General features: G+C 47.0%; 1 protein-coding gene across 8 annotated transcripts in view; it reads left to right on the top strand.

Annotated features, from left to right (window-relative positions):
- The first annotated feature begins 1,665 nt into the window (after positions 1-1,665).
- Positions 1,666-26,782, top strand: part of LOC119955553 (DENN domain-containing protein 1A-like) — a 641,178-nt gene continuing 616,061 nt past the window's right edge. For all 8 annotated transcript variants that reach the window (XM_038781844.1, XM_038781841.1, XM_038781843.1 and 5 more), the window contains exons 1-2: positions 1,666-1,815; positions 19,257-19,321. In XM_038781844.1, the coding sequence (XP_038637772.1) occupies positions 1,799-1,815; positions 19,257-19,321 (82 nt within the window). In that variant the 5' untranslated portion in view covers positions 1,666-1,798. The remainder of the gene's footprint in view (positions 1,816-19,256; positions 19,322-26,782) is intronic.

Here is a 26,782-nt window from a genome sequence, read left to right as displayed (position 1 = left end):
GGACTGAGTTTAGGAGGAACTTCTTCACCCAAAGGGTTGTGAATCTATGGAATTCCTTGCCCAGTGAAGCAGTTGAGGCTCCTTCATTACATGTTTTTAAGGTAAAGATAGATAGTTTTTTGAAGAATAAAGGGATTAAGGGCCGGTGTTCGGGCCGGAAAGTGGAGCTGAGTCCACAAAAGATCAGCCATGATTTCATTGAATGGCGGAGCAGGCTCGAGGGGCCAGATGGCCTACTCCTGCTCCTAGTTCTTATGTTCTTATGAGGCCATGGTATGTAAGTGGCATAACACTTTAAGATGACAATCCGCACACTTTGACGTTCTCGGGAATCTTTCAGCACCGCACTCTTCAGGTCAACACAACTTGCAGCTCCAATCATTGCCCTCTGTTGGCACCACATATCTCTACCCAAATGGTCCAAACTCACCCTCAACTTATTGTTCTCACATATCCAAGCCACACAGTATTCCTTACAAATAGCGTCCTTCTCTCCTCTGATTTGATTTTTCTTCTTGCAGAAAAGAGCACACAACTTGTCAAGAGGCACAAATGGGAATGGGGGGGGGGGGGGGGCGCATAATGGATAGGGGGTGGGTTGAGGGGGAGTTGGCTCTAAAGCAAAATGCATCTTATTGCAGCTGATGCTCAGACATGTCGAGAGAACTGACCCTCTGCTATGGACTCTGTGTTGAAGCTCTTGCCTCCATCCCGCTGAATGTCGTGTCCATCCTGGCTGCCTTATGGTCGGGCGTGTGGCTAAAGAAGCTGGTGCTGTTCATGGAAGCCTACTTGTGACAATAAGCTATTTTCATTTCATTTCATTGCGTTACTCCTCCTGCTGTAGTTGCTAGAGCTGTTGTGTGGCGTCTGCTCTTACATGGGGTGGAAGGCGGAGTTGCACAATGCTGCTTTTGAAGGCTGGCAGCAGGGAAGTGCAGCTGAAGGCGAACGAAGTGCCTTTCAAGAAACTGGCAATCACCTCTCCAGCAGTGATTGCATACTCTGAAGGAAGAGGTGTCTTGAATAGTTCGCCTCTCATCTACCTGGCCGTGGCCGGAGCTCTTCAAACTGACTGATTAACCCTTCTTTCCAGGGTTTCAGTGGTCCTGAAGAAGCTCCTTCCTGCGCTGACCCTGGCGAGCAGACACAAGGGCGTAAACTGCACTGGTGGGAAAGAAGGAATCCGCGGGTTAAAAAGGCTTTGACTTGACAATGAGTTGACTCCATCTGGACCGACTGCTGGATTCGGAGCAGAAACATTTTATCTCGCCAAAGTACACATAGTCCCGTCTGGTTACGGGTAACTCGGGTTACTTCAGACTGAGCCACATTCTGCTGTGCAGTCAAAACATGGGCAACGTCCATAAACAAAACATAATATCAATTTTGTTCCACAGAGTGAGTCCAAACACGGCACATACCAATGAAAGGAAACCACTTGCTTCAGTGTCGCATCGCAACAGACCCGCTTTGATCACTGACATGGGGAGGGGGGGTGAAGTTGGCCAAGTCCAGGTGATGCGATTTCGGTATGTTTTCGGCGTCCACGCCACGGGCGGGCGCTGTGCACTCCGGGAGTTGTAGTTATCACTGTGACGTTTCCTCATCGGCACAAGGGCGGGCGCGACGCGGCGCTGGACTACAACTCCCAGCAGGCGCCGCGGTCCCTCCCTCCCTCCGCCCGGTCACCATGTCGTCCCCCAGCTTCGCGTGACGGCTGAAGGGGGGGGGAAAGAAAATACTCCGGCTTGTTTCTGTCGGCTCCCTCAAGCCAACCGCAGCGCAGCGAGTGACAATGGGGTCCAGGATTAAGTGAGTTTATTTATCTCTCTCCCCCCCCACCCCCCGATGTGGAGATGTTGTGGCGTTTGTGCCTTTCCTCAGCCTGTTGAGCAGCGCTAGGCCGCGGCGTTTCTGGAGCTTGCCTGCTTGGTCTACCAGCGCCCAGTTCACTAACCAGGCAACGCATCCAGCCCTGGCCGCCAGTCTTCTCCAGCACACTTGAGGGTTTCACTGTGCTCCTGTTTGCAAAGAGTTGGGTCCGGTATTATGTTTCTCTTTCTATGTTTGCAAGTGAGTTTAAAAAAAACATAAGCCCGATGACACCTGGATCATTGATGCCTATTTCGGTTTGGACCCTGTTCGATGAGGTGTCAGCTTCTCCCAGGCATTGTCTGTCGTTTCATTTAATAAACACTTGTGCTACCGTGCCGCCCACATAACAATCTCGCATGTTTCTATGGAAGTAAATTTCCACATGATCCTTGCATCCCAATTAACCTTAGGTGGAAGGAAAAGGTTTCTTGAGCCCCACACCAACAACCACCACAGCTACTGGATGCATGGGATCCTAATTATATCGGTGAAGCTACGATGTTTTGAGGGATTAAATTTCAACCATGACATGATCAGCAGAATGGTGGACATCAGAGAAATTGTTTCACTTCCTGAGGCCAGTGATTGAAGTGTAACATTATGTTTTCACTTGGGCTGCTCAGATTAACAAAAAGGCATCCTACATTAAATAGATTTTTTTATGCCCAATACATCTCAATGATTATAAGGCACAAATCCAATTTTGACTTTCAGATACCAAATTTTTGGTGGAGGACAATTTTGATGGTCTGAATCGGAATCGTCCTCCCATTATGAATAGTATAACAAGCAACTTATGTCTTGTAAGACTTTCTAAGGTGTAACTTGCTGAAGAAAACTGCCTTATAATTGTTGAGATGTATTGGGCATAAAAAAAGTCTATTTGATGTAGGATAAGTTATTGTTAATTTGAGAAACCTAAATGAAAAGCTGAAGCATTATTTTAGAATGAGGAACATTAGGAATTACAGTTGGGTCATGTACAACTTGGGTTTTCAAAGTTGTAGGATTAAAGAAAGAAAGATTGATGGAGGGGAGATTTTTAGTCTATAAGATGTATCGTTCATGGTATAGGGGCTTTGGTGGTGAGGCTGGCATTTACTGCTCAATCCTTGTACCCTTGAAGGGTGGTGTGGTAGCACAGTGGTTAGTATTGCTTCACAGCTCCAGGGTCCCAGGTTTGATTCCTGGCTTCGGTCATTGTCTGTGCAGAATCTGCACGTTCTCCCAGTGTCTGTGTGGGTTTACTCCAGGTGCTCCGGTTTCCTCTCTCAGTCCAAAGATGTGCAGGTTAGGTAGATTGGCCATGCTATATTGCGCTTAGTGTCCAAAAAGGTTAGGTTGGGGTGAAGGTGTGGGCTTAGGTAGGGTGCTCTTTCCAAGGGCTGGTGCAGACTTGATGAGCTGAATGGCCTCCTTCTGCACTGTAAATTCTATGATTCTTGAACAACTTCTGTCTGTGGGTGAAGGTCCACTTAAAGTGCTGTTAGGTAAAGAGAAAAATCCCCTTGTTTTCAGTGTCTTGCTTGTTCGTTTAATTATGGTGTAATTTGAATTCATTTTGTCTCGTGTGCGTAGGTGGTAGCTTAAAAGAGACAACTCGTGCTGTGCTTTCCGGTTGTTGTGCAGCTTTGTGTAAGTGCAACTTACATGGAACATTGGTTGAGAATCCCAGGGTTTTGTCTTGGTGATGCTGAAGGAATATTTCCAATTCACACTGGGTATGACTTGGAGGGGAATTTGAAGATGAAGAAGTTCCCATATGCCTCCTGCCCTTGTCATTCTAGGTAGTAGCGGTTGTGGGTTTGGAAGGGCTGTCGGAAACCATGATGAGTTGCTGCAATGCATCTTCACGTCAGTGATGGTGGGAATGAATGTTTTAGCTGGTGGATGGAGTTCCTGTCATCAGGCTGCTTTGACCTGGATGGCAGTGAGCTTGTTGAGTGTTGTTGGAGTTGCAGAGAAGTGAAGAGTGTTCCATTACATTCTTGAATTGTGTCTTTTGTGCAGGGTCCAGGGAGTCAGGAGGTGAGTTACTTGCCATAGAATCCCAGCCTCTTGTAGCTACATCGTTTAAATGGCTAGTTCAGTTAGATTTCTGGCCGTTGATGACCCAAGTATATTCATGATTGGGGATTCAATCACTGTAATATACTGAATATCAAAGGGAGGTGCCCAGATTTTCTTTTGTTGGAGCTGGCCACTGCCTGCCCTTGTGTGACAACTTTGTTACTTGTCATTTGTCAGCCCAGGTCTGAATGTTGTCCAGGGCTTGCTGCATATGGGCTTGGACTACTTCATTATCAGGTGAGTTGTGATAGAATAAAACCCCGTGCAATCATCAGCGAACAATCCCAATTCTGATGAAGGAAAGAACAATGATGAAGAAGCTGAAGATGGTTGAACCTCGGTCATTGTCCCATAAGAACATAAGAACTAGGAGTCGGCCATCTGGCCCCTCGGGCCTGCTCCGCCATTCAATGAAATCATGGCTGATTTTTTTTGGACTCAGCTCCACTTTCCGGCCCGAACACCATAACCCTTAATCCCTTTATTCTTCAAAAAATTATCTATCTTTATCTTAAAAACATTTAATGAAGGAGCTTCAGCTGCTTCACTGGGAAAGGAATTCCATAGATTCACAACCCTTTGGGTGAAGAAGTTCCTCCTCAACTCAGTCCTAAATCTACTTCCCCTTATTTTGAGGCTATGCCCCCTAGTTCTGCTTTCACCCGCCAGTGGAAACAACCTGCTCGCATCTATCCTATCTATTCCATTCATAATTTTATATGTTTCTATAAGATCCCCCCTCATCCGTCTAAATTCCAACGAGTACAGTCCCAATCTTGGGCAGTGATGTCCTGGGACTGAGATGATTGACTTCCAGCAGCAACAACCATTTTCCTTTCAGCGACATATGATTCCAGGCAGTGGAGATCCTTAAAAGAATGTTGGAAAAGGTGTCTTGTTTTCAATAATGTTGGACAGTAGAGGAAGATAATGTAAGACATTTGTTATAGGGTAAAAGTGAGAATAAAGGCTGAAAAGAAAGAGAAGGCACCCGTGAAAGCTTATTCTGAAGCAGAATGCACAAGCGGCATTGAAAAAACATCCTGAAAACTTTTAATGTTTGCCTCTTCCATCACTGATGAAGGAATGTATGGGTGCTTCTCTAATATTCTTGTGGAATTCATCCTTGTGAGACCCCACACCTAACATGGACGTTTGCCATTAGTGAGCACTGAGCAGAAATTTTGGACGACTGTGTTGTTTTTCATACTACCTATGTAGAAAGGCTACATTTTGGGAGTGAAATTTCAGAATTACTGTAACTAAGACTTATTCACTGATTAGCTCTGCCATACAAACGGTACTAGATTTCATCCAATTATAGAATCATAGAATAGTACATTTGGCCCATTGAGCCAATGTTGGCTTCCTTGAAGATAAATTGAGGTAGTCCCATTCTTGTGCTTTTTCTCCATATCCCTGCATTTAAAAAAAAGTACTTTTCCAATTCCCTTTTGATGGTTACTATTCAGTTTGCATCAACAACTCTTACCAGGTGGTGCATTTCAGGTCCTGGCCACCCCTTGCCTAGTTTTTCTTTGTGTTGCCATTTGTTCTTTTGCCAATCATCCTCTGGTTTTCAATCCTACAGTCATTGCAATTAGTTTATCTTTATTTACTCTCTATAAACCCTTCATGATTTTAAACTTCTCTATTCGATCCCCTGCTTTAAGGAGAACAACCCTACCTGCAAATTTAGTTGATCTCATTTGTAGCAGACATTTGGTCTTGTGGATTCAAAAGTTAAAAAAAAAAATTTTATTCAAATTTTTGCATACTACAGTATCAACATCAAAAAGACAAAAACACCCAACATTCCCCCAAAGCATCTGCCTGTCCCTTCAATAGACAGGACAGAACCCCCCCCCCCCCCCCCCCCCCCCCCCCCCCCGGTATACACAGAAGAGGAAATGAATTAATGCCGGACATTGGCACAGAACAACAATGCTCGTCCCTCTAGTACAAAACAACAAAACATCCCCCCCCCCGCTCCCCCCCGGGTTGCTGCTGCTGCTGGCCTGTTTCTATCGTTCTGCCAGGAAGTCCAGGAATGGCTGCCACCTCCTGAAAAACCCCTGCACTGATCCCCTTAGGGCAAATTTCACCTTCTCTAGCTTGAGAAACCCTGCCATTTCGTTGACCCAGGCCTCCACGCTTGGGGGCCTCGCGTCCTTCCACTGAAGAAGAATCCTCTGCTGGGCTACCAGGGACGCAAAGGCCAGAACACCGGCCTCTTTCGCCTCCTGCACTCCCTGCTCCTCCGCAACCCCAAATACTGCGAGCCCCCAGTCCGGATTGACCCTGGATCCTACCACCCTCGACAACGTCCCTACCACGCCCTCCCAAAATTCCCCCAATGCTGGACATGCCCAGAACATATGGGCATGATTTGCTGGGCTCCCAGAGCACCTAATACCTAATCCTCGCTCCCAAAGAACCGGCTCATCCTTGTCCCGGTCATGTGAGTCCTGTGCAGCACCTTAAACTGTATGAGGCCAAGACTCGCACAAGAAGAGAAGGAGTCACCCTCCCCAGGGCGTCCGCTCACATCCCCTCCTCAATCTCCTCACCCAGCTCCTCCCATTTACCCTTCAACTCCTCAACCGAGGCCTCGCCCATCTCCTGCATCGCTTGGTACGCCGCCGAGATCCTCCCCTCCCCAACCCACACCCCCCGAGAGCACCCTGTCCTGGACCCCACGCGATGGCAGCAGAGGGAACCCCGCCACCTGCTGCCTGACAAACGCCCTCGCCTGCATGTACCGAAAGGCGTTCCCCGGGAAGGCCGAACTTCCTCTCCAGCTCACCCAGGCTCGCAAATTTCCCATCTATAAACAGGTCCCCCAACCTCCTGATACCTGCCCTGTGCCAACTCAGGAACCCGCCATCAATTCTCCCCGGAACAAACCGGTCGTTCCCTCGTATCGGGGATCCCATCAAGGCCCCCACCTCCCCCCTGTGCCGCCTCCATTGCCCCCAAATCTTGAGGGTTAGCCACCACCACCAGGCTCGTGGTATACCTCGTTGGAGGGAACGGCAGCGGCGCCATCACCAGCGCCACCAGGCTCGTGCCGACACAGGACGCCATCTCCATCCTCTTCCATGCTTCCCCCTCCCCCTCCATCACCCACTTACGCACCATCGCTGCATTGGCAGCCCAATAGTACCCACAGAGGTTGGACAGCGCCAGCCCCCCCCATCCCTGCCCCGCTCCAAGAACACCCTCCTCATCCTCGGGACCCATTTGCCCACACAAACCCCGTAATGCTCCTGTTAACCCGTCTGAAAAAGACCTTTGGGATAAGGATGGGGAGGCACTGAAACAGGAACAGAAATCTCAGAAGCACCGTCATCTTGACTGACTGCACCCTACCCGCCAGAGACAGCGGCAACATGTCCCACCTCTTAAACTCCTCCTCCATTTGCTCCTCCAGCCTTGTAAGGTTAAGCTTATGCAGGGCCCCCCAGCTCCTGGCCACCTGCACCCCCAAGTACCTAAAGCTCCTCTCCGCCCTTTTCAATGGGAGCCTACCAATCCCCCCCTCCTGGTCCCCCGGATGTACCACAAACAGCTCGCTCTTCCCAAAGTTGAGCTTGTACCCCGAAAAGTCCCCAAATTCCCGGAGAATCCTCTTCACCTCCGGCAGTCCCCCCACCGAGTCCGCCACATACAATATGCTCATCTGCATAGAGTGACACTCGGTGCTCCTCCCCACCCAGCACCAGCCCCCTCCAGTTCCTTGACTCCCTCAGCGCCATAGCCAGGGGTTCAATTGCCAGCGCAAAAGGTAGGGGGGACAAGGGACACCCCTGCCTCGTCCCTCGGTGTAACCGAAAATACTCCGACCTCCTCCTATTCGTGTCCAAGCTTGCCATCGGGGCCTTGTATAACAGCCTCACCCAACTGACAAACCCCTCCCCAAACCCGAACCTTTCCAGCACCTCCCACAAGTACTCCCACTCAACCCTATCAAAGGCCTTCTCCGCGTCCAGTGCCAGCACTATCTCTGCCTCCCCTTCTACCGCCGGCACCGTTATAACATTCAAGAGCCTCCGTATGTTAGTGTTCAGCTGCCTCCCCCTCACAAACCCCGTTTGATCCTCGTGGATAACCTGCGGCACACAGTCCTCTATCCTCGTGGCTAAGATCTTTGCCAACAGCTTGGCGTCCACATTCAAGAGTGTGATCGGCCTGTACGACCCACACTGCTGGGGATCCTTGTCCCGCTTAAGAATCAGGGAGATCAGCGCCCAAGACATCGTCGGGGGCAAAGCCCCCCCCCCCCCCCCCCTTGCCTCGTTAAAGGTCCTAACTAACAGGGGGCCCAACAGGTCTGCATACATCTTATAAAATTCAACCGGGAACCCATCCGGCCCCGGCGCCTTCCCCGACTGCATGTTCCCTATCCCTTTAACCAGCTCCTCCAGCTCAACTGGTGCCCCCAGCCCCTCTACCTGTCCCTCCTCCACCCCCGGGAATCTCAGCCGATCAAAATAGTGCCCCATCCCCCCCTCCTCCACCGAGGGTTCGGACCGATACAGTTTCTCGTAGAAGTCCCTGAAGACCCCATTGATGTCAACCCCCCTTCGCACCACATTTCCTCCCCGATCCTTAACTCCACCAATCTCCCTAGCCGCATCCTGCTTACGGAGCTGGGGTGCCAGCATCCTGCTCGCCTTCTCCCCATATTCATACACTGCATTCATGTGCCTTCCTCCACTGAGCTTCCGCCTTTCTGGTGGTCAACAAGTCAAACTCAGCCTGAAGGCTGTGCCGCTCCCGCAACAATCCCTCCTCCGGGGCCTCCGCATATCTCCTGTCCACCTTCACCATCTCCCCCACCAATCTCTCCCTCTCTCTCCGCTCTCTTCTCTCCCGGTACGCTCGAATGGAGATCAACTCCCCCAAACCACCGCCTTCGGCGCCTCCGAGACCGTCCCCACTCGGACCTCCCCATTGTCGTTGGCCTCCAGATACCTCTCAATGCATCCTCGGACCCTCCTGCCCACCTCCTCGTCCGCCAGCAGCCCCACCTGCAAGCGCCAAAGCGGGCGCTGGTCCCTCTCCTCCCCCAGCTCGAGGTCCACCCAGTGCGGGGCGTGGTCAGAAATGGCTATCGCCGAATATTCAGCATCTTCCACCCTCGCAATCAGCGCCCTACTCAGAACGAAAAAAATCAATCCGGGAGTAAGCCGTATGAAAATTCCCTGGCCCTCGGCCTCGCAAACCTCCATGGGTCCACCCCTCCCATCTGGTCCATAAACCCCCTCAACACCTTAGCCTAGTACCCGTCCTGGAACTGGATCGATCCAGTGGCGGATCCTGCACCGTGTTGAAATCCCCCCCCATTATCAGGCCTCCCACCTCCATATCTGGAATCCGGGCCAACATGCGCCGCATGAAACCTGCATCGTCCCAATTCGGAGCGTGTAAATTGACCAGCACCACCCGCTCCCCTTGCACCTTGCCACTCACCATCACATACCTCCCGCCACTGTCTGCCACCACATTCAACGCCTCGAACGACACCCTCTTCCCCACCAGGATCGCCACCCCCAGATTTTTTGCATCCAGCCCCGAATGAAACACCTGGTCTACCCATCCATTCCTCAATCGAACCACCTACCCCCTTGCCCGTCGACTAGCCATCACCCTTCCGTAATCCACCACGTGCCCACGCCCCCCGCTCAGCCTGTTCCCCACAGCGGCAAACCCCCATCCCGACCCCCTCTACCTGCTCCAGCTCCTTCGCCACTTCAGCAGCAACCCGGTTCCCTCCCTTCCCCCCCTTTCCCCCCCCCCCCAAACCTTCCCACCCCCCAAGCTAGGGCCCCCCCAGCTGCGTAACCCCTTCTATTGTACTTCCGTAAGCCAGCCGACTCCTGCTGACCCCGGCTGCTCCCGCCACCCCAAAGACCCTCCCCATTGCAACACAACCACCCCCCCCCCCCCCCAGTGATGGTCCCACCCACTACTCCTCTTGCGCGGGAAAAAAAGCCCGCGCTTCCCTCCCAAAACCCCCCCCCACCCAAAACGTGGGAAAAGGCGGGCACATGACCCAACAGGACAGCAAACCCCACCCAACCTCCCAACCGGTGAATGAAAATAAGAATCCAAACAAAACAAACGCCCAAGTAAACAGATAAACAAAACCAACATCATCCAACAGAACCGATAAAACGAAAGGATACCAAGGAGGACAAACGTTCCCCAGCCCCCAGTCCTCAGTTCAAGGCCAGCTTCTCTGCCTGGACAAAAGACCAGGCCTCCGGGGAGTCGAAATATAGCTGGCGGTCTTTATAAGTGACCCACAGGCGTAGCAGGCCAAACTTGACCCCTTTCTTGTGGAGCACTGCCTTCGCCTGGTTAAAACCAGCCCTTCTCTTTGCCACCTCCGCACTCCAGTCCTGGTAGATCCTGATCACCATATTCTCCCACTTGCTACTCCTCTCCATCTTTGCCCAACGCAGCGCACACTCGCGGTAGACGAAGCGGTGAAAACGGACTAGCACCACCCGAGGCGGCTCATTTGGCCTGGGTTTCCTCAGCAGCACCCGATGGGCATCCTCCAGCTCTAAGGGTCCCTGGAACGACCTCGCACCCATTAGCGTATTCAGCATCATAGCCACATAGGCCCCCAAATCCGAACCTTCCAGCCCCTCTGGGAGGCCCAGAATCCGCAGGTTCTTCCGACGGACCCGGTTCTCCATCTCCTCCAGCCTCGCTGACCACTTCTTATGGAGCGCTCGTGTGACTCCACCTTCACTGCCAGGCCCAGAAGTTCATCCTCGCTCTCTGAGGCCTTTTGTCGAAGCTCTCGGACCTCCGCACCCTGAGCCGTCTGGGTCGCCATGAGCTTGTCCAGGGAGGCCTTAAATGGCTCCAGAATCTCTGCCTTCAGCTCCTTAAAGCAGCGCTGAAGCAGCTCCTGCTGCTCCCGCGCCCACTGCTGCCACGTTGCTGCTTCCCCGCCCGCCGCCTTTCCTGCCTCGCACCTTTTTCTGCTCCAAAGCCGACTTTCTGACCGCTCCACTCCTAGTCCAGGCCATCCATCAGTGGAGAATCTGAGAACGAGTGTTTCCACACGGGGAAAAGTCCAAACAGCACCACTACGGCTCCTTAAAAGAGCCCCAAAGTCAGAAAATAGCGGGAGCCACCGTATGTGCGGCTTAGCTCCGCATCACCGCAACCGGAAGACCGTCCCCGCTTCTTCAATAGCCTTGGTGAGATCTTTTCATAGTTCTTCCCTTTGCTGCTAGAATTCAGCTTTCATAAAGGCCCTCAAGTCAGCTTGAGGTCTCTAAACTGGCCCTTCCCCCGCCTGCATGCTTGCAGAGGCTTTTGTCTGCTGCTGCTTCAGCCAAATCTTTCACTGTTTCTGAGGGTCTGATAACCAAGAAACATACCATTCCTGGGGGAAAGTACTCCTCCAACATTCACCTACGCCTTTTCATCGAAAGTCCAACCTGTGTTACTTAAAAAATAGCTCTTTTCTGTAACCTTGGGCAGGAGCTGCTTCTGTGTGACCACTCACTCCATGGTACACACTCTTGACTGTTAATGAATGTCTGTTGAAATTGCATATGTGTGAACATTGGGTGAGGACAGATTCAAGTTTGAATCTGATGTCCTTTGTAGTGGAATAAGCTGCTGAAGTTCATTATCAGGATTCTCAAAAGGTGAGGGAGGGGCTTTTTAGTTGAGACCTTGGAGGGTTCCCATGAAACTGTATTGAAGCAAGGACTTGCCACATTGAGGGGGGAGGGCAGGAAAGAATAAGTAATGACAATTAATTACATTTAGTTGGCAAAAATGTTGTTCATGTGTTTTGTGACAAAGAATCTCAAGAAGTATTATGATATAGAAACCTGCAATTTTACCACATCCTTGATGACTTTTTCTGTAATTTGCTGTCAAGTGTGAATTGTATTTATAATTAATGGTTCAAAGGAGGAGCTACAGGGTGCAACTTTAAAACAATAATTTAGACTAACAGCTAATTATCTGTAATTTAAGCAACAATTAAATGTTAATCCTTATGCAAAATGCTGTCTTTAATTCTTTGGCTACAGCAAACCTTCATTAAACTGCAACCAATCACTTGTTATGTCTTTGCTCAGAAATAATTTTTTTGTGTATGTACACTTTTATTATTCAAATGACATTTGTTATTGATATGATAATCTAGAAGTAAATTTCTGGAGACACGCAAGGAGGAACCAATAATGAAAGTTTATGCATGTTCGGACAGGGGAAAGTACAGCATGGAATTGGAAAGAATTTAATAACATGCCAGCAGACCATTCGGTCGAACAACTTATCTGTAACTTCTACATGAGTTTCCTTCCATCCAATTTCATCTAACCCTAAGAGCCATGGTGACTTATGGTTTTGGAATGTATTATTTTCTTTGTGCAATGTTCAGCTTGATGCTTCAGACAAGCTTGACTTGTAGGTACCAACTCATTGATTGCACAAAGTACAGCATTGCATGATTGGTTCGGTATTTAAAGAACTAGGATGCGGTTCAACTTGATTTAAAAAAAATATTCTGAAGGGATTATCTGTGTTTGTTGGGCTTCACCCTGTCAACTCTTTGTAACAAGTGATAGTCTATGTAGCAAGTAGTGTCTCAGAAGGGCTCTGTAGCAAGTAATGTCTGAGAGAAGTGCTCTGTAGCAAGTAGTGTCTCAGAGAAGGGCTATCGTTTACTGCAAACCATGATGTACAGCAGCAAATAGAACTGAAGTTGTTCAAGTATAAATTTAGATGTACTATGCTTATTTTATCACAACTGGATCTACCAGTGGAGCAGCTAAAAGTTCTAAACAGCAAGCACAGACCAAAAAGCATTTGATTTAGGGGTGTCCATGCGTTATTCAGTCTCATATTTTTAAAAAATAAATTTAGGGCACCCAATTCATTTTTCCAATTAAGGGGCAAATTAGCAATGCCAATCCACTTACCCTGCACATCTTTGGGTTGTAGGGGCGAAACCCTTGCAAACACAGGGAGAATGTATAAACTCTACATGAACAGTGACCCAGAGCCGGGATCGAACCTGGGACCTCGGCGCCGTGAGGCAGCATTCAGCCAACTCTAAACTATTTATGAGTTAAATCAGCCAGAATAAGTTAACATGCAAATAATACAAAAACGTACTTTTATGGATCATGATCCTCAGCTATGTAGGGCGAGGGGGGCGGGGGGGGGGGGGGGGGGGGGGTCGTAGTGTGAATATGGAGAGAAGGCATCTTAGCCCATCAGCTACGGAGGCATGCCGCGTCTGGGGAAATCTTGAGGGTACGGACAGGGAAGGGGGAGGTAGTTGGAGCCGGGGAACATGAATGAGGCATTTGGAGAATGTTATGAGGAATTATACAGGGTGGATCTGGGGGTGCAGATGGGGATATGGATTCTTCTTTGATGGGTTAGAATTTCCACTGCTGGTTGAGGAGAGGAGGCCGGCACTAGAGGAGCCTCCAGGGCTGAGATAGGTAATGGAAAGCAGAAGAGGAATGAAGTCAGGGAAAGTGCCAGGGCCTGACGGTTGCCTGATGTAATTTTACAAGGAGTTTCCGGCGCAACTGACACCACACCTACTGGGGGCATTAGCGAGGCGCTGGAGAAGGGGGAGACAATGTCACCAGTGACGATTACGCTAATACCAAAGAAAGGTAAGGACCCGTTAGAATGTGAGTCGTACAGTCCCATATCACTGTTAAATATGGACATGAAAGTGCTGGCTATGTTAGTGGTGTGGAGGATGGAAGGATGCTTCCTGGGGGTGGTTGCAGAGGATCAAACGGGCTTTGTGAAAGGCAGGCAACTCTCAAGTAATATAAGGCGACTATTGAATGTGACCATGGCCCCGTCAAGAGAACGGGCACCGGAGGTAGTGGTGTCTATAGATGTGGAGAAGGCATTTGATCGGGTGGAGTGGTGGTACCTGTTCAAGGAAGGTTTGGGTTTGGGCCAATGTTTCTGGCACGGTGTGTCTGCTGGCGAGGCCCCATTGGTGAGTGTACAGACGTAAGAGATGAGCTCACGGAGTTTCGGATTGCATAGGGTAATGAGGCAGGGGTTTTCGCTGTCGCCTCTGCTGTTTACACTAGCGATGGAGCCCTTGGCAATGACCCTTAGAGGGTCAGCAGAGGGACAGGGGATTAGAAGGGGGAAGAGAGAGTATATGGTGTCATTGTACGCTTACGACCTGCTATTATGTGTTGGACCCACTGGAGAGTGTAGGGAGGATTATGGGCCTACTAGAGAGGTTTGGGTTTTTTTGGGTAATAAGTTTTTAGGAAAAAAATTTTTTTTTTTTCCTTTTTAAAATTTTATTTTAGAGTACCCAATTCATTTTTCCAATTGAGGGACAATTTAACGTGGCCAATCCATCTACCCTGCACATTTTTTTGGATTGTGGGGGCATAACCCACGCAAACACGGGGAGAATGTGCAAACTCCACATGGACAGTGACCCAGAGCCGGGATCGAACCTAGGATCTCGGTGCCGTGAGGCAGCAGGGCTAACCCACTGCGCCACCGTGCTGCCCTTTATATATATATAAAGAATTTTGAGTACCCAATTATTTTTCTTTCCAATTTTAGGGGCAATTTAGCGTGGCCAATCCACCTAACTTGCCCATCTTTGGGTTGTGGGGTGAAACCCACACAGACATAGGGAGAATGTGCAAACTCCACACTGACAGTGACCCAGGGCCGGTATTCAAACCCGGGTCCTCAGCGCTGCAGTCCCAGTGCTAATCACTGCGCCACATGCTGCCCTTTTTTTTGGGTAAAAGGTTGAAAGTGGGGAAAAGTGAGGTGTTGCTAGTGAATGAGTTGGGGAGCTAATTTAGGGGGGGTTACCATTTAGGGTAGCCAGGGATAGGTTTAGGTATCTGGGGATCCATGTGATGGGTGAGTGAAAGACATTGCATATGTTGGTGGAGGAGGTAAAGGAGGACTTTCGGAGATTGGATACACTGTACCTGATGCTGGCGGGGAAGGTTCAAGTGTTGAAAATTAATGTCCTACCAAGGTTCCTTTTTATATTCCAGACACTCCTGATTTTTATTCCAAAGGCCTTTATTCGGAACTTGGACAGCCATTTCAGAGTTTTTATGGGCGGGAAAGGTGCTAAGAGTGAAGAGGGCCTTGCTGTAGAGGCAGAAAGGGGGATTGGCGTTACTGAACTTGCTGCCCTGCTATTGGGCAGCGAATGTGGAGTAATTGAAGCGGTGGTGGGAAGGAGAGGGGTTAGAATGGGTTAGGATGGAGGAAGAGTCCTGTAGGGGGTCCAGCCTGAAGGCCATGGTGACGGAGGCGTGACCACTGGCACCGAGGAGATGTACTGAGAGCCCGGTTGCACAGTCCACAATAAAGGCGTGGAACCAGCTGATGAGACATTTTAGGATGGAGGGGATGTCGGTGTTAACACCCTTGTGTGAGAACCATGGGTTTAAGCCAGGGGAGACGGATTGTATGTTTAGGAGGAGGAGACAGGTGGGGCTGGTGAGGATGAGGGATTTGTATCTGGAAGAGGGGTTCTCCAGTCTGGAGGAGCTGCGGGAGAGGGTAGAGCTCCTGAAGGGAAGTGAATTTAGGTATTTACAAGTAAGGGACTTTGCTCAGAAGGTTTTGAAAGTGTTTCAAATACTGCTGAAATATGTCCTTTTGGAACGGTTGCTGCTTCCGGACGTTTGGGGGGGGTCAGATTGGGGACATGTATGGGTGACTGGGAGAGCAGGAGGATGTGCAAGTGGTGAGGATCAAGGAGAAATAGGAGGAGGAGTTGGGGGCCGGTGGGGAGATAGGATGGGGAATGAGGCACTGCGTAGGCTGAATTTGACCTCCTTGTGTGCGAGGATGACTGGGTTCTTCCAGAGGGTGGCAGACATGTGGGTGAGGACCAGCAACCCACGTACGTATGTTCTGGGGTTGTGAGAAGTTCGAGAGTTACTGGCTGGGAGTGTTTGGGACGTTGTCGAAGATTGTAGGGGTTGGGCTGGGCCCGATGCTGGTGATTTGTATGGCATCGGAAAAGCTGGAGCTGACGGAGGGGAGGAAGGCCAATGGAGTGACCTTTGACTCTCTGGTTGCCCGGCAAAGAATTTTGCTGGAATGGTGGTCAAATACGACACCGGGGATGGCGGCCTGGCTAAGGGATCTATATGACTTCCTCCAGTTGGAGAAAATTAAGTTTGAATTGGGGAGTTCAGTGGAGGACTTTGAGGCACGGTGGGAATTGTTCATGGCCATATTCGAGGTGTTGTTTGTCACTGTACTGAGTTGGGGAGCGTGTTCCCCGGATTATTTATGTTTTTGTATTAAAATATTGGAATAAAATACATTTAAAAAAAAATCATGACCCTGAATAAGAATTATTTTCGAAAGTGATTAAATGTTGATTTAGTACTGATTTGTTTAATTTTTAAAAATCAATTTCATTTAACCAGTCCAAAGATGTACAAGTAAGATGGATTGACCATGATAAATTGCCCCTTAGTGTTGGAAAGGTTAGGTGGGGCTCCTGGGTTACGGGGGTAGGAGAGGGGCGTGTGTCTAGATAGGTACTCTTTCAGAGGGTCGGTGCAGACTCAATGGGCCGAATGGCCTCCTGTAGGGATCCTATGATTGCTCACCTCTCGTTGCCTTGAAGAAGGTGTTTGTGAGTTGCCTTCTTGAAACAGAGAAGCTTTTGTGGTGAGGGTATTCCCGCACTGTTGTTTGATAGGGAATTCCAGAATTTGACCCAGTGGCACTGAAGTAACGTTGTATGTATCTCAAGGTAAGAGTGGTTTGTAATTTGGCAGGGAGCTTGGTGGTGGTGGTTCCATGCACTTGCTGCCCTTGCCGTTCTAAGTGGATTTGAGAGATGCTGTAGAAGAAGCCTTGCAAGTTTTCCTAATTTTCCCTGACTAATTCTTCATGTACTGATTAATATTTTGGCATGCTTCCATGGAAGTTAGCATCTTGTGGTAGGATACCTAAGTGATCATTTACAGTGAGCGATAGAACTGACTTGGAGGAATTACTACTGAGGACAATTTTATTCTCTCCAATTTCTGTACAAAACTTTCCATCAAGAGTCACTTGATAGTGATCAGGAGCTGTGACCGTTGTTGCTTTTGTTCTCCTCTGCTATTTGGGAAATATTAAAGATAATTGGCATGCAATAACTATCACAGTACTGAAACTGGAATGTACTTGATCTGTTTGTACATTTATTTACTGAACTAGAGTCAAAATTGGCCTGATAATAATTGTGATAACATGTAATATTCAACCAGGCTCCAAAATCCTGGTATGGCATCTCAATACCAAAGAATACAAACAACAAGGCTAAAATGTTATACCAATGCATTGAATAACTGTCTGTGGTGTCTAAGTAACTTTTTTATTTTTCCAAGGAAAATAAAACCCTCCCTAGGGCTCATGTTTTATCTTGTGAAAGACCAGGAAAAATTGTTTCACTTTCAAGAGCAGCACAATTGCCTTTAGTGGCCTTGGCTTGGGAGGGGCAAATTAATCTGAGATTCTCACATGTGAATATCATTGAAGGCAGAATTGTTTTTGGCTGTCATGCCAGCTCAGTGTGGAAAGAATCTGCCAACATTAATTGTCAAGGCTCTTTGTACTTGAGTGAGATAATCAATGCCAACCCCGCTGCAAGTCAAACCTTCAGAAAAGGAGAAAATCAACAGTGAGAGGAAACAAAATCTTATAACCCTAATTCCTAAGTGATAATTGAGATCATAGTTCACTGCTGCTGACATCCTGTCACTGTAATACTCATCTATAAATTGTGTCTCCTCTCTTGTGTAGTTGATTGGCCATATTGAAAACCTGCATGCTATAGATTGCATGAATTTTTGTGGTTGCTTGGCCACAAATTTGATTAATTTAATCAATGTCATAAGTCTGTCTGAAATTTAAGGTCTTTCATTCAACATAAATGCTAAGCTTTTTCTGTTCCTGAATGATTTGAGGAACTACAGTGACTAACTTAGTCTAATGGCTGTAAGCATGATGGTAGTGCTATTAGGAATCTGAGCAGTATTGTGGTGCCGAGGAGCTGGGTTCGATCTCGGCCCCGGGTCATTGTCCGTGTGGAATTTGCAGATTCTCCCTGTGTCTCCGTGGGTCTCAACCGCACAAACCCGAAGATGTGCAGGGTAGGTGCATTGGCCATGCTAAATTGTCCCTTAATTGGAGGAAAAAATGAATTGGATACTCTTAATTTTATAAAACAAAATACCAGCCGTACTGTTCACCTTTAGGTACAGAGGTTGTCAGTGACTTCCTTTACCCCTTTGTTAAATTCACCTGAAAATCTCTATGTACAAAGTAATCAACAAATGTTAATGATTTTTATCATTGTTGATGAAATATATCAAATAATTTCAACTGTTGCAAGATCCAAATTGGTATAAAACTGTAATCTGTTCTGCTTGTTAACTGATTTGCTTAAAACCTGGACCTTATATTTATGACTTTGCATTTCACATTGATATATTAAAATGAAACAAATGTGAAGCATTTTCAGATAAGGCCATTAATGTAATTCCTTAAATGATTCTTTTATGAATATGATGGATCCTTTAATAAAGATTTGAAATTTGGGGGAAAAGCCTTCCTTTTCAGGAGCTGGATTTTACAGCGCTTGATTGTACCTTTTAAAATATCTGGCTGTGCTTGCATATGACTGCAAAATTTGGCACTCAGCATGTTGTCATCATTTCTTCCCAGACTCTCAGCAAAAGTTTGAAACCTGCTGCAACACTTCCGAATGGGAACAATCACCCCAAAATAATTCACAACAGAATTGAAGGAACATTGCATAAAGCTTGATAATCATGCTTTTAGCGGGCAGGCTGGTGTAATGTTATACTGAAGACTGCAGGATTTTGGGGCAACTTCAAGTTGCTGTTATTTCCCTGCGAGATTTCATAATCTTGATTGTCACAAGTAGGCTTACCTTAACACTGCAATGAAGTTACAGTGAAAAGCCCCTAGGCGCCACGTTTCGGCGTCTGTTTGGGTACACGGAGGGAGAATTCAGAACGTCCAATTCACCTAACAGCACGTCTTTCGAGACTTGTGGGAGGAAACTGGAGCACCCAGAGGAAACCCACGCAGACACAGGGAGAACCTGCAGACTCCGTATAGACAGTGACCCAAGCCGGGAATCGAACCTTGGACCCTGGCGCTGTGAAGCAACAGTGCTAATCGCTGTGCCGCTTTTCAGCAATTCAGTTTTTCTTTGGCTGATTAATGCTAACAATTATTTTTTTTTGATGCAGGGAAAATCCAGAGAAGGTATTTGAAGTGTATGCTGAAGTAACACACCCTGAGGCTACCAGTTCAGGTACAGTGTCTATCTTTTGTGATTGTTCAATTGCATTTTTCTTAAGTAGCTGAAGTTGCACCCTGTGGTAAGTGGTTGGAGGTTTGAAACTTGGTAGGGTTCGGGTGATTTTGCAACTATTTATGTCCCAAGTTTGTCAGATGTCAATGTCACAATCAAGAAGCCTGTTATTTAATTTTTTTTTAACCTGAAACTGATCCCCATGTATTCTCTTCCAGTTTTGTAGCAGGTTATGTCTTGTGTTCACAATGCTGGAACAATTTCATCTGAGGTCATTGTTGCCTCTGAACCATTCATGTTATTGTAAACCTGTTGATTTAGCTGAAATGATATTGTTGTTAATACTGGGACATCTGAAATGACCGTTGCACCTGAGCATGAAATCTGAAAGGTTTCCACAGTCGTGAAAGACGTTCATGGAAGAAGTGAAATGTCAAGATGCGATGTGTCTAAGATTCTGATATACATTGCACAAATTGTTTTTGGTAATTAACTGCAGGTTATTTCCAATAAAGCTACGGTAATGACATTCTGGTAATTTTCTCATGTGAATTTAAAAGAAAATGTGTTTTATTCCAAACATATTCAAAAACATAAAAGCATAAATAATCTGGGGAACATTCTCCCAAACTCACAATTTTATAGTCTCTACAAGTTTTTCCCTCTTTTCATCTCCCCTCCTCCCCCCGCACCAAACAATTCCTCAAATATGGTCGGGAACAATCCCACCACGTCTCAAAGTCATCCACTGATCCCCTCAAATCAAACTTAATATTCTCCAACTGGAGGAATTCATACAGGTCCCCTAGCCAGGCCGCCACCCCCCGCAGTGTTGTCGACCGCCATTCCAACAAAATTCTTTGGCAGGCAACCAGAGAGGTGAAGGCCGCCACATTGGCTTTCCTCCCCTCTATCAGTTCCGGCATTTCCGATACCCCAAAAATCACCACCATAGGGTCGGGCACGGCCTCTACCTACACAATCCTTGCTAGCGTCCTAAACACTTCCACCCAGCACCTCTCCAACTTCTCATACCCCCAGAACATATACACATGGTTTGCTGGCCCTCGCTCACTTCTCACTGGTCTGTCACCCACTGGAAGAACCCACTCATCCTCGCTCGAGTCACATGCACCCTGTGTACCCACTCATCCACGCACACTCTGAGGTTTAATTCAGTCTACGCAGTGCGTCACTCCACACTCCCCAACCTATCTCTTTCCCACCCCCCCAAATCCCCCTCTCATTTCTCTTTGATCCTCACCCCCTCTCCCCCAGCCGCCTGTTTATGTCCCCAATCTTACCCTCCCCGTCCGGAAGCAACAGCCGTTGCAATAGGACATATTTTGGCAGCCTGGGGAACCTTTTCCACACCTTCCGTGAAAAGTCCTTCACTTGTATATACCTAAATTTGCTTCCCTTTGGCAGCTCTATCCTCTCCTGCACATCTTCCAGTATCGTGAACCTCTCCTCCAAATATAAATCCCTCGCCCTCACCAGCCTCATCTCTCCACCTCCTGTATATACAATCCGTCTCCCCCGGCTTAAACCCATGATTCTCACAATGGTGTTAACACTGACATCCCCTCCATCGTAAAGTGTCTCCTCAACTGGTTCCGCACCTTTATTGTGGACTGTACGACCGAGCTCTCAGTATATCTCCTCGGTTGTCATTGTGTGAATGTCAGAGCATGCTAACCGTTTGGGTCTGCGAAGACTGCTATGTAAACAAACTATCGTGCAAAACAGAAACCATGTACTGAATATTATAAATATTAATAAATACCAAGAGTGATTAAAAGGGAACAGTAAAATATAATGTAATATTGATGTTTCTGTTGATGACTACAAGTTACTTGGGCTTTAGACTGCAATTTTGCTATCCTACTCATCTGTGATGTATATCTGCATTAAGACCCAAGTTATACTGCCCTCTTCCATGCATACTAAGAAAGTTTTGTGCAAATGTTTGTGCTTTTATGCAGAGCTTTTTAAAAAAATGTTAGCAGAAAGCTGGCGGGAATGTGTGTCACAGTAGAAACTTTACATTGAACCTTTTACATCTCTTTCATGTTTTTTACAAGATCTAGTGGAATGTTTGTGCAATTTTTGTAACCCGTTTGATTCCTGACTGGACTTTTCTCAACCTTGTATGAAGACAAATTGTGTGAGATACTGCTTGACCTTGTGCACAAAACCTTACAATGCCACTTTCAAGTTGCTGCACATTAAAGCGTTTCTCTTCAAATGTATTTATGACTACAGCCTTGCTGCACAATATAATTTAAGCGACTTGATTAAATAATTACATTCATGTAACCACTTTCAAAAAATTTCTACTTGAATATATGATGATACCTGGTTAAGGATGAATAACAATGGAGTAATTTATTCAAGGAGTTCAGGTGTGGATATCACCTGGAAGACAGGACTTAATTGCTACCTACAGAGTTTCATTAGCCTTTATAAATAATGTATAGCAAGTTCAGCAATAGGCTGTGTTACTATTTGCTATAATGCAGTTATAGTGATGGAAAGTGATATAACAAATATAACCATTAAAATAGTAAAGATGTTCAATTGAATGATCCATTATAACTTCAATCACTATTGGATAATGACGTGGTTCACAAGAGTGTCTAATAGCATAAATATTTTGCATGCAGTATGATAAATGCAGACATAGGCTCATGTTAGATGTTACTCCCACACAGTATTTGAGCAAGGTAGAGGAACATCCATCATTAACTACTGATAAACTGGGTAGTATTAGCTCATTATATTTGATCACATTTTTACATTGGTTGAATTTCATCAGAGTCTTGACCATGTGTGTGTGGGGGGGGGGTTGCTGTTGTGGGGTGTCCTGTGTTCCTTTGCTGTATATAAGTTCTTTATTTTAGGTTTGTGTCATGAATTTAGAAACTGTAACCACTAAAGTAAAACAGATAGTTTGCCAGCCTCGATGTGTGTGCACTTACTTACCTGGATGTTGAGAAATAGACATATCTGCCATAGGTTTTATTTTTTATGTTTGCATAAGGTCTGACGATCAATATCAAGACTTTGATATATTGCACACTCCTGGCCGAGTATTGTAATATTGCAGAACACCTAACTTACTAATGTTTGTGATCAATGTGGCACCCTGTATTCATGTTTACAAATGCAATTTTACTTGGGTTTAGATTTCTGTAGAATAATCAGTTGCGCTGTTCTCAGATTTTAGAAGATTCATAATTGTAGAATGTTTGTATTAGGTATATAAAATCTTCTGTTGTATAACATTAAATGTTAATGGAACTTTCTGACTTGTGCAGTAAAATTATTTTTCATTTTGTTTGAGGACTGCCAAAATTGAAGCCTGTGGTTATGCATAGGCTCCCTTATGCTTTATGGCATTCATGCCAATACTATCGATTTTCAGGAAGTTGTTAAATATGGATGCTTATAAAAACAATTGTGTGGTGTATTTGATAACTCAAGTGTGCAAATCTAATGCGATTAATTGATCTATTAATTACTGTATATTGACTTTAATTTGTTGGAACATGGAGCTAATGTGGTTCTGTCATGCTTGGTATAATTTGTACTGTGTTTGAAGTACTCATTTGTAAAAACTGGTAGAAAGCAAGACAATGTTTCGTAAAATCTCCTGGTTTAGGGGATGGCAGTTTGGATGTTATTGGGATTTGCTGAGATGCTAGAGCTAGTATCAACGATGAGTTTTCTACTCCCTGTTAATACCTTCACTACTGATATGATGGAGAGTAAGATCATGGACAATAACACACATGACATTTTTTGGCACGAGTGTTTCAGCCTAATATCGCACCACCAAGTGGGGTGTAATGCTTTCTACTGAGTAAATTGTGCTAGGCTGTGGGGCAAAGCTTGATTCAAGGGGGGGCACGGTAGCACAGTGGTTAGCACAGTTGCTTCACAGCTCCAGGGTCCCAGGTTCGATTCCCGGCTTGGGTCACTGCGGAGTTTGCACTTTCTCCCCGTGTCTGCATGGGTTTCCTCCGGGTGCTCCAGTTTCATCCCACAGTCCAAAGATGTGCAGGTTAGATGGATTGGCCATGCTAAATTGCCCTTCGTATCCAAAAAGGTTGGGAGGGTTTACTGGGTTATGGGGATAGGGTGGAGGTGTGGGCTTAGGTAGGGTGTTCTTTCCAAGGGCCGGTGCAGTGCAGATTCGATGGGCTGAATGGCCTCCTTCTGCACTGTAAATTCTATGATTCTATGATAACCTTGATCCCTTACGAATGCTGAATCACAAAAAAATCTTGACCACGTACTCCAAAAACAGTATGCAATTTCATCTACTGAAATTTTCCTCAATACATCATTTTGAAAATCCCCACCAAGTGGATGGGAAGTATGCGGAAGATCCCACTCCGGAAACTTTGGCTAGTAGAAAGGAACTGCAGAGTCAGTTTGTCCCTTTGTCTCCAGGGAAAGCAGTGCGCCAGGCGAGGTGGGGAAGGGTGTGGTATACGAGTATGGGGAGAAGGTCAGTTGCTTGCTGGCGGGACGGCTCCACCGGAAGGAGGCATGGGAGATTTTTCTGTTCGGGATGGGGTCGGTGGTTGCTGCGGAGCAGGTAAGTAGGGCATTTGAACAATTTTCTGAGAGGTTTTATAGGTCTGAGCTCCTGACGGATGAGGGATATGAGTGAGTGTTTGGAGGGGCTGGAGTGTCCCACGGTGGGAGAGGAAGAAGGGACAAGGTTGGAGGAGGCAGTGGAGATTGATGAGGTTCGGACGGCGGTAGGAAAGATGCAGGCGGGTAAAGCACTGGGCCCGGATGGGTTCTTGTGGAGTTTTACAATAAGTTTTTGAATGGGCTGGTGCTGCTGTTGGTGGAGATGTTTGAGGATGTGGTAGCTCAAGGGGCGCTCCTGGAGACGATGGGACAGGCATCTATTTTACTGTTATATAAGGACCCAGTGGAGTGTGGGTTGTTGTGGGTTGTATCAGCCAATATCTGTTGAATATGGAAGCCATGATTCTTGCTGAAGTGTTCGCACTTGGGTTGCGGGTCACCGTTGGCCGCGCCCACAACCCCAACCACCTGCAAGAGCCTGCCTCCATTCTCACCCACTTAGCCTCCGGCTCCCTACCCCAGCTCCTGGGTGAGGATGGAGGCAGGCTCTTGTCGGGGGCCGGGGTTGTGGGCGCTGGCAACGGTGGCCCAGGGAAATATTCAGGTAGTCCAGTGATGGTGACCACGCTGAAAATGTGGAAACAATTCCAGCAGCATTTTATGGGGCGGGTTCAAGGCTGATCAGAAAGAATAGGGTTTGAGCCGTTTAGATTGGCTGCTAGGTTTTGGGATGGGAGGAGCAGGGAGGTTGTGGAAATTAAAGTATTTATTCATGGAAGGGCGGTGTACGGTCTTGGAGGAGTTGACAGAGAAGTTTAGGATTCCACGGGGGGAGGCCTTTAGGCATATGCAGGTGCGGGTTTTGTCAGAAAGGTTTTCCTTGCATTTCTGGTGATGCCGCTCTCCTCGTTGGAGGAGGTGCTGGCGGAGGGGGGGGGGGGGGGGGGGGTGTTGCATCTCAGTGATTTATGGGAGGATTCTGGAGGAAGGTACGCCGTTGTTGGAAGTGGTTAAGGCCAAAAGAGAGGAGGAGCTGCGGGTGGTGCTGGAGGAAGGATTGTGGTGTGAGATGTTGCAGAAGGTGAATGCCTCAATTTTGTGTGCGAGACTGGAGCTAATACAGTTAAAGGTCGTCCACAAGGCGCACCTGACAAGATCGAGGCTGAGCCGGTTGTTTGAGGGGATGGAGGATACTTGTGAGCAACATGGGAGAGGCCCAGCCAACCATGTACATATGTTCTGGACCTGCCCCAAGTTGGAGAAATTTTGGAGGTCTTTTTTCAGCACCATGGGCTTGGAGCCCAGTCCCCTGGGGGTCATTTATGGTGTATTGGAGCTGCAGGTGGGGGAATCACCTGGGGGGGGGGGGGGGGGGCGGGGGGGGGGATTCGATTGAGGGATTCCAAAAGAGATGGGGACTATTTATTCTTCACTTTAAAGAGTTGGGGTTGCCATCAACTGCTAAAGCGGAAAGGGGTCGGGAAAGGGTTTGGAATGGGTGGGGCTATTCTTCGAGTTATTTGGGGGTTGGTTGCCAGGTGGGGTTCTTTTGTTATTCTTTTCATTGGAGGTTGTTTTGTTTTATATATAAAATGTTAAAAAACAAATAGTATTTTTAAAATAATGATACGAATCTCTACAATAGCTGGATTTGTTCTGAAGTATGCATTAATAAAGACTTATGCCTTGATTTCCTAGTGTAGCTAGTGTAATTAGCCCACGTATCCCTGTTCTTGCCCATTTTTGAAGCACTAAATTGCATTAGAATTTGATGAATTTTAGGTTTGAAATGATTATTTTTCCCCGGTTTATTCCAATGTTGGCGAATAAATTGTTATTGTGTGATTTGTCATAAACTTGGCATCTGATTACACCACACCCTCAAAAGTATTTTGGCCTCGGGATACAAATTGTTGGAGAGTGTTTCATGCTTGTTTTTCTAAATTGCCTTATCAACTCGGTTCACTGCCAGAAGAATGCAAACCCAACAAGTCATTATTTTAACCTTAGTGTCTGTTCTTTAGTGAGCGAGGGAAGAAACTTGGCAAAAACATAGATTTGTCCCATAGTTCTTAGTGGCTAGTCCAACACACATAATAGCTGAAGCCAGGGAATGGGTTTCTTGCATGTTATCTTGATCACGAATGATGTGGTCTGAAAGAAGCTGAGTACAGATAACTAACCAACCTTCCATGCTATTAGATGGCACTGTTGATCAACAGCATTTATATAGTGCCTTTAATGTAGTTCGGTGATCCTAGGCACTTCAGGAATGATGTCAGATAATTTAGCAAGGCATGAACTATTAGGACTGGTGATTAAATGCTCAGTCAAAGTGGTAGTTTTAAGTGAGTGTCTAAAAGGAACAGTGAAAGGTTTAGGAAGGAAATTCTATAGCTTTAGGTCTAGGTGGAAGAAGGCATGACTGGGCGAAGGAAGTAGGGTGGCAGACGAGGCCAGAATTGCAGAAATGTATAGTTCTCAGAAGATTGAGAGATTGAGACTAAAGAGATGAGGGGGAAGGTCACAGTGATTTGAATGTGTGGTTGGGAATTTTAAAATTGAGATGTTGGTCACGCAGGCCCAGTAGTAATGGAAGAATGTGTTTTGAAAGAGCACCCTACTTAAGCCCACGCCGCCACACTATCCCTGTAACCCAGTAACGCCACCTAAAAGTTTGGACAGTAAGGGGCAAGTTATTATGACCAATCCACCTAACCTGCACATCTTTGGACTGAGAGAGAAAACCGGAGCACCCGGAGGAAACCCATGCAAACACTGGGAGAAAGTGCAAACTCCACACAGTCACCCGAGGCTGGAATTGAACCCGGGTTCCTGGAGCTCTGAGACAGC

Source organism: Scyliorhinus canicula, chromosome 21 (assembly GCF_902713615.1).
Source record: "Scyliorhinus canicula chromosome 21, sScyCan1.1, whole genome shotgun sequence".
NCBI classification, from domain to species: Eukaryota; Metazoa; Chordata; class Chondrichthyes; order Carcharhiniformes; family Scyliorhinidae; genus Scyliorhinus; species Scyliorhinus canicula.
The sequence above is the reverse complement of the archived record's forward strand: the minus strand, read 5'-3'. Positions and strand labels throughout refer to the sequence as shown.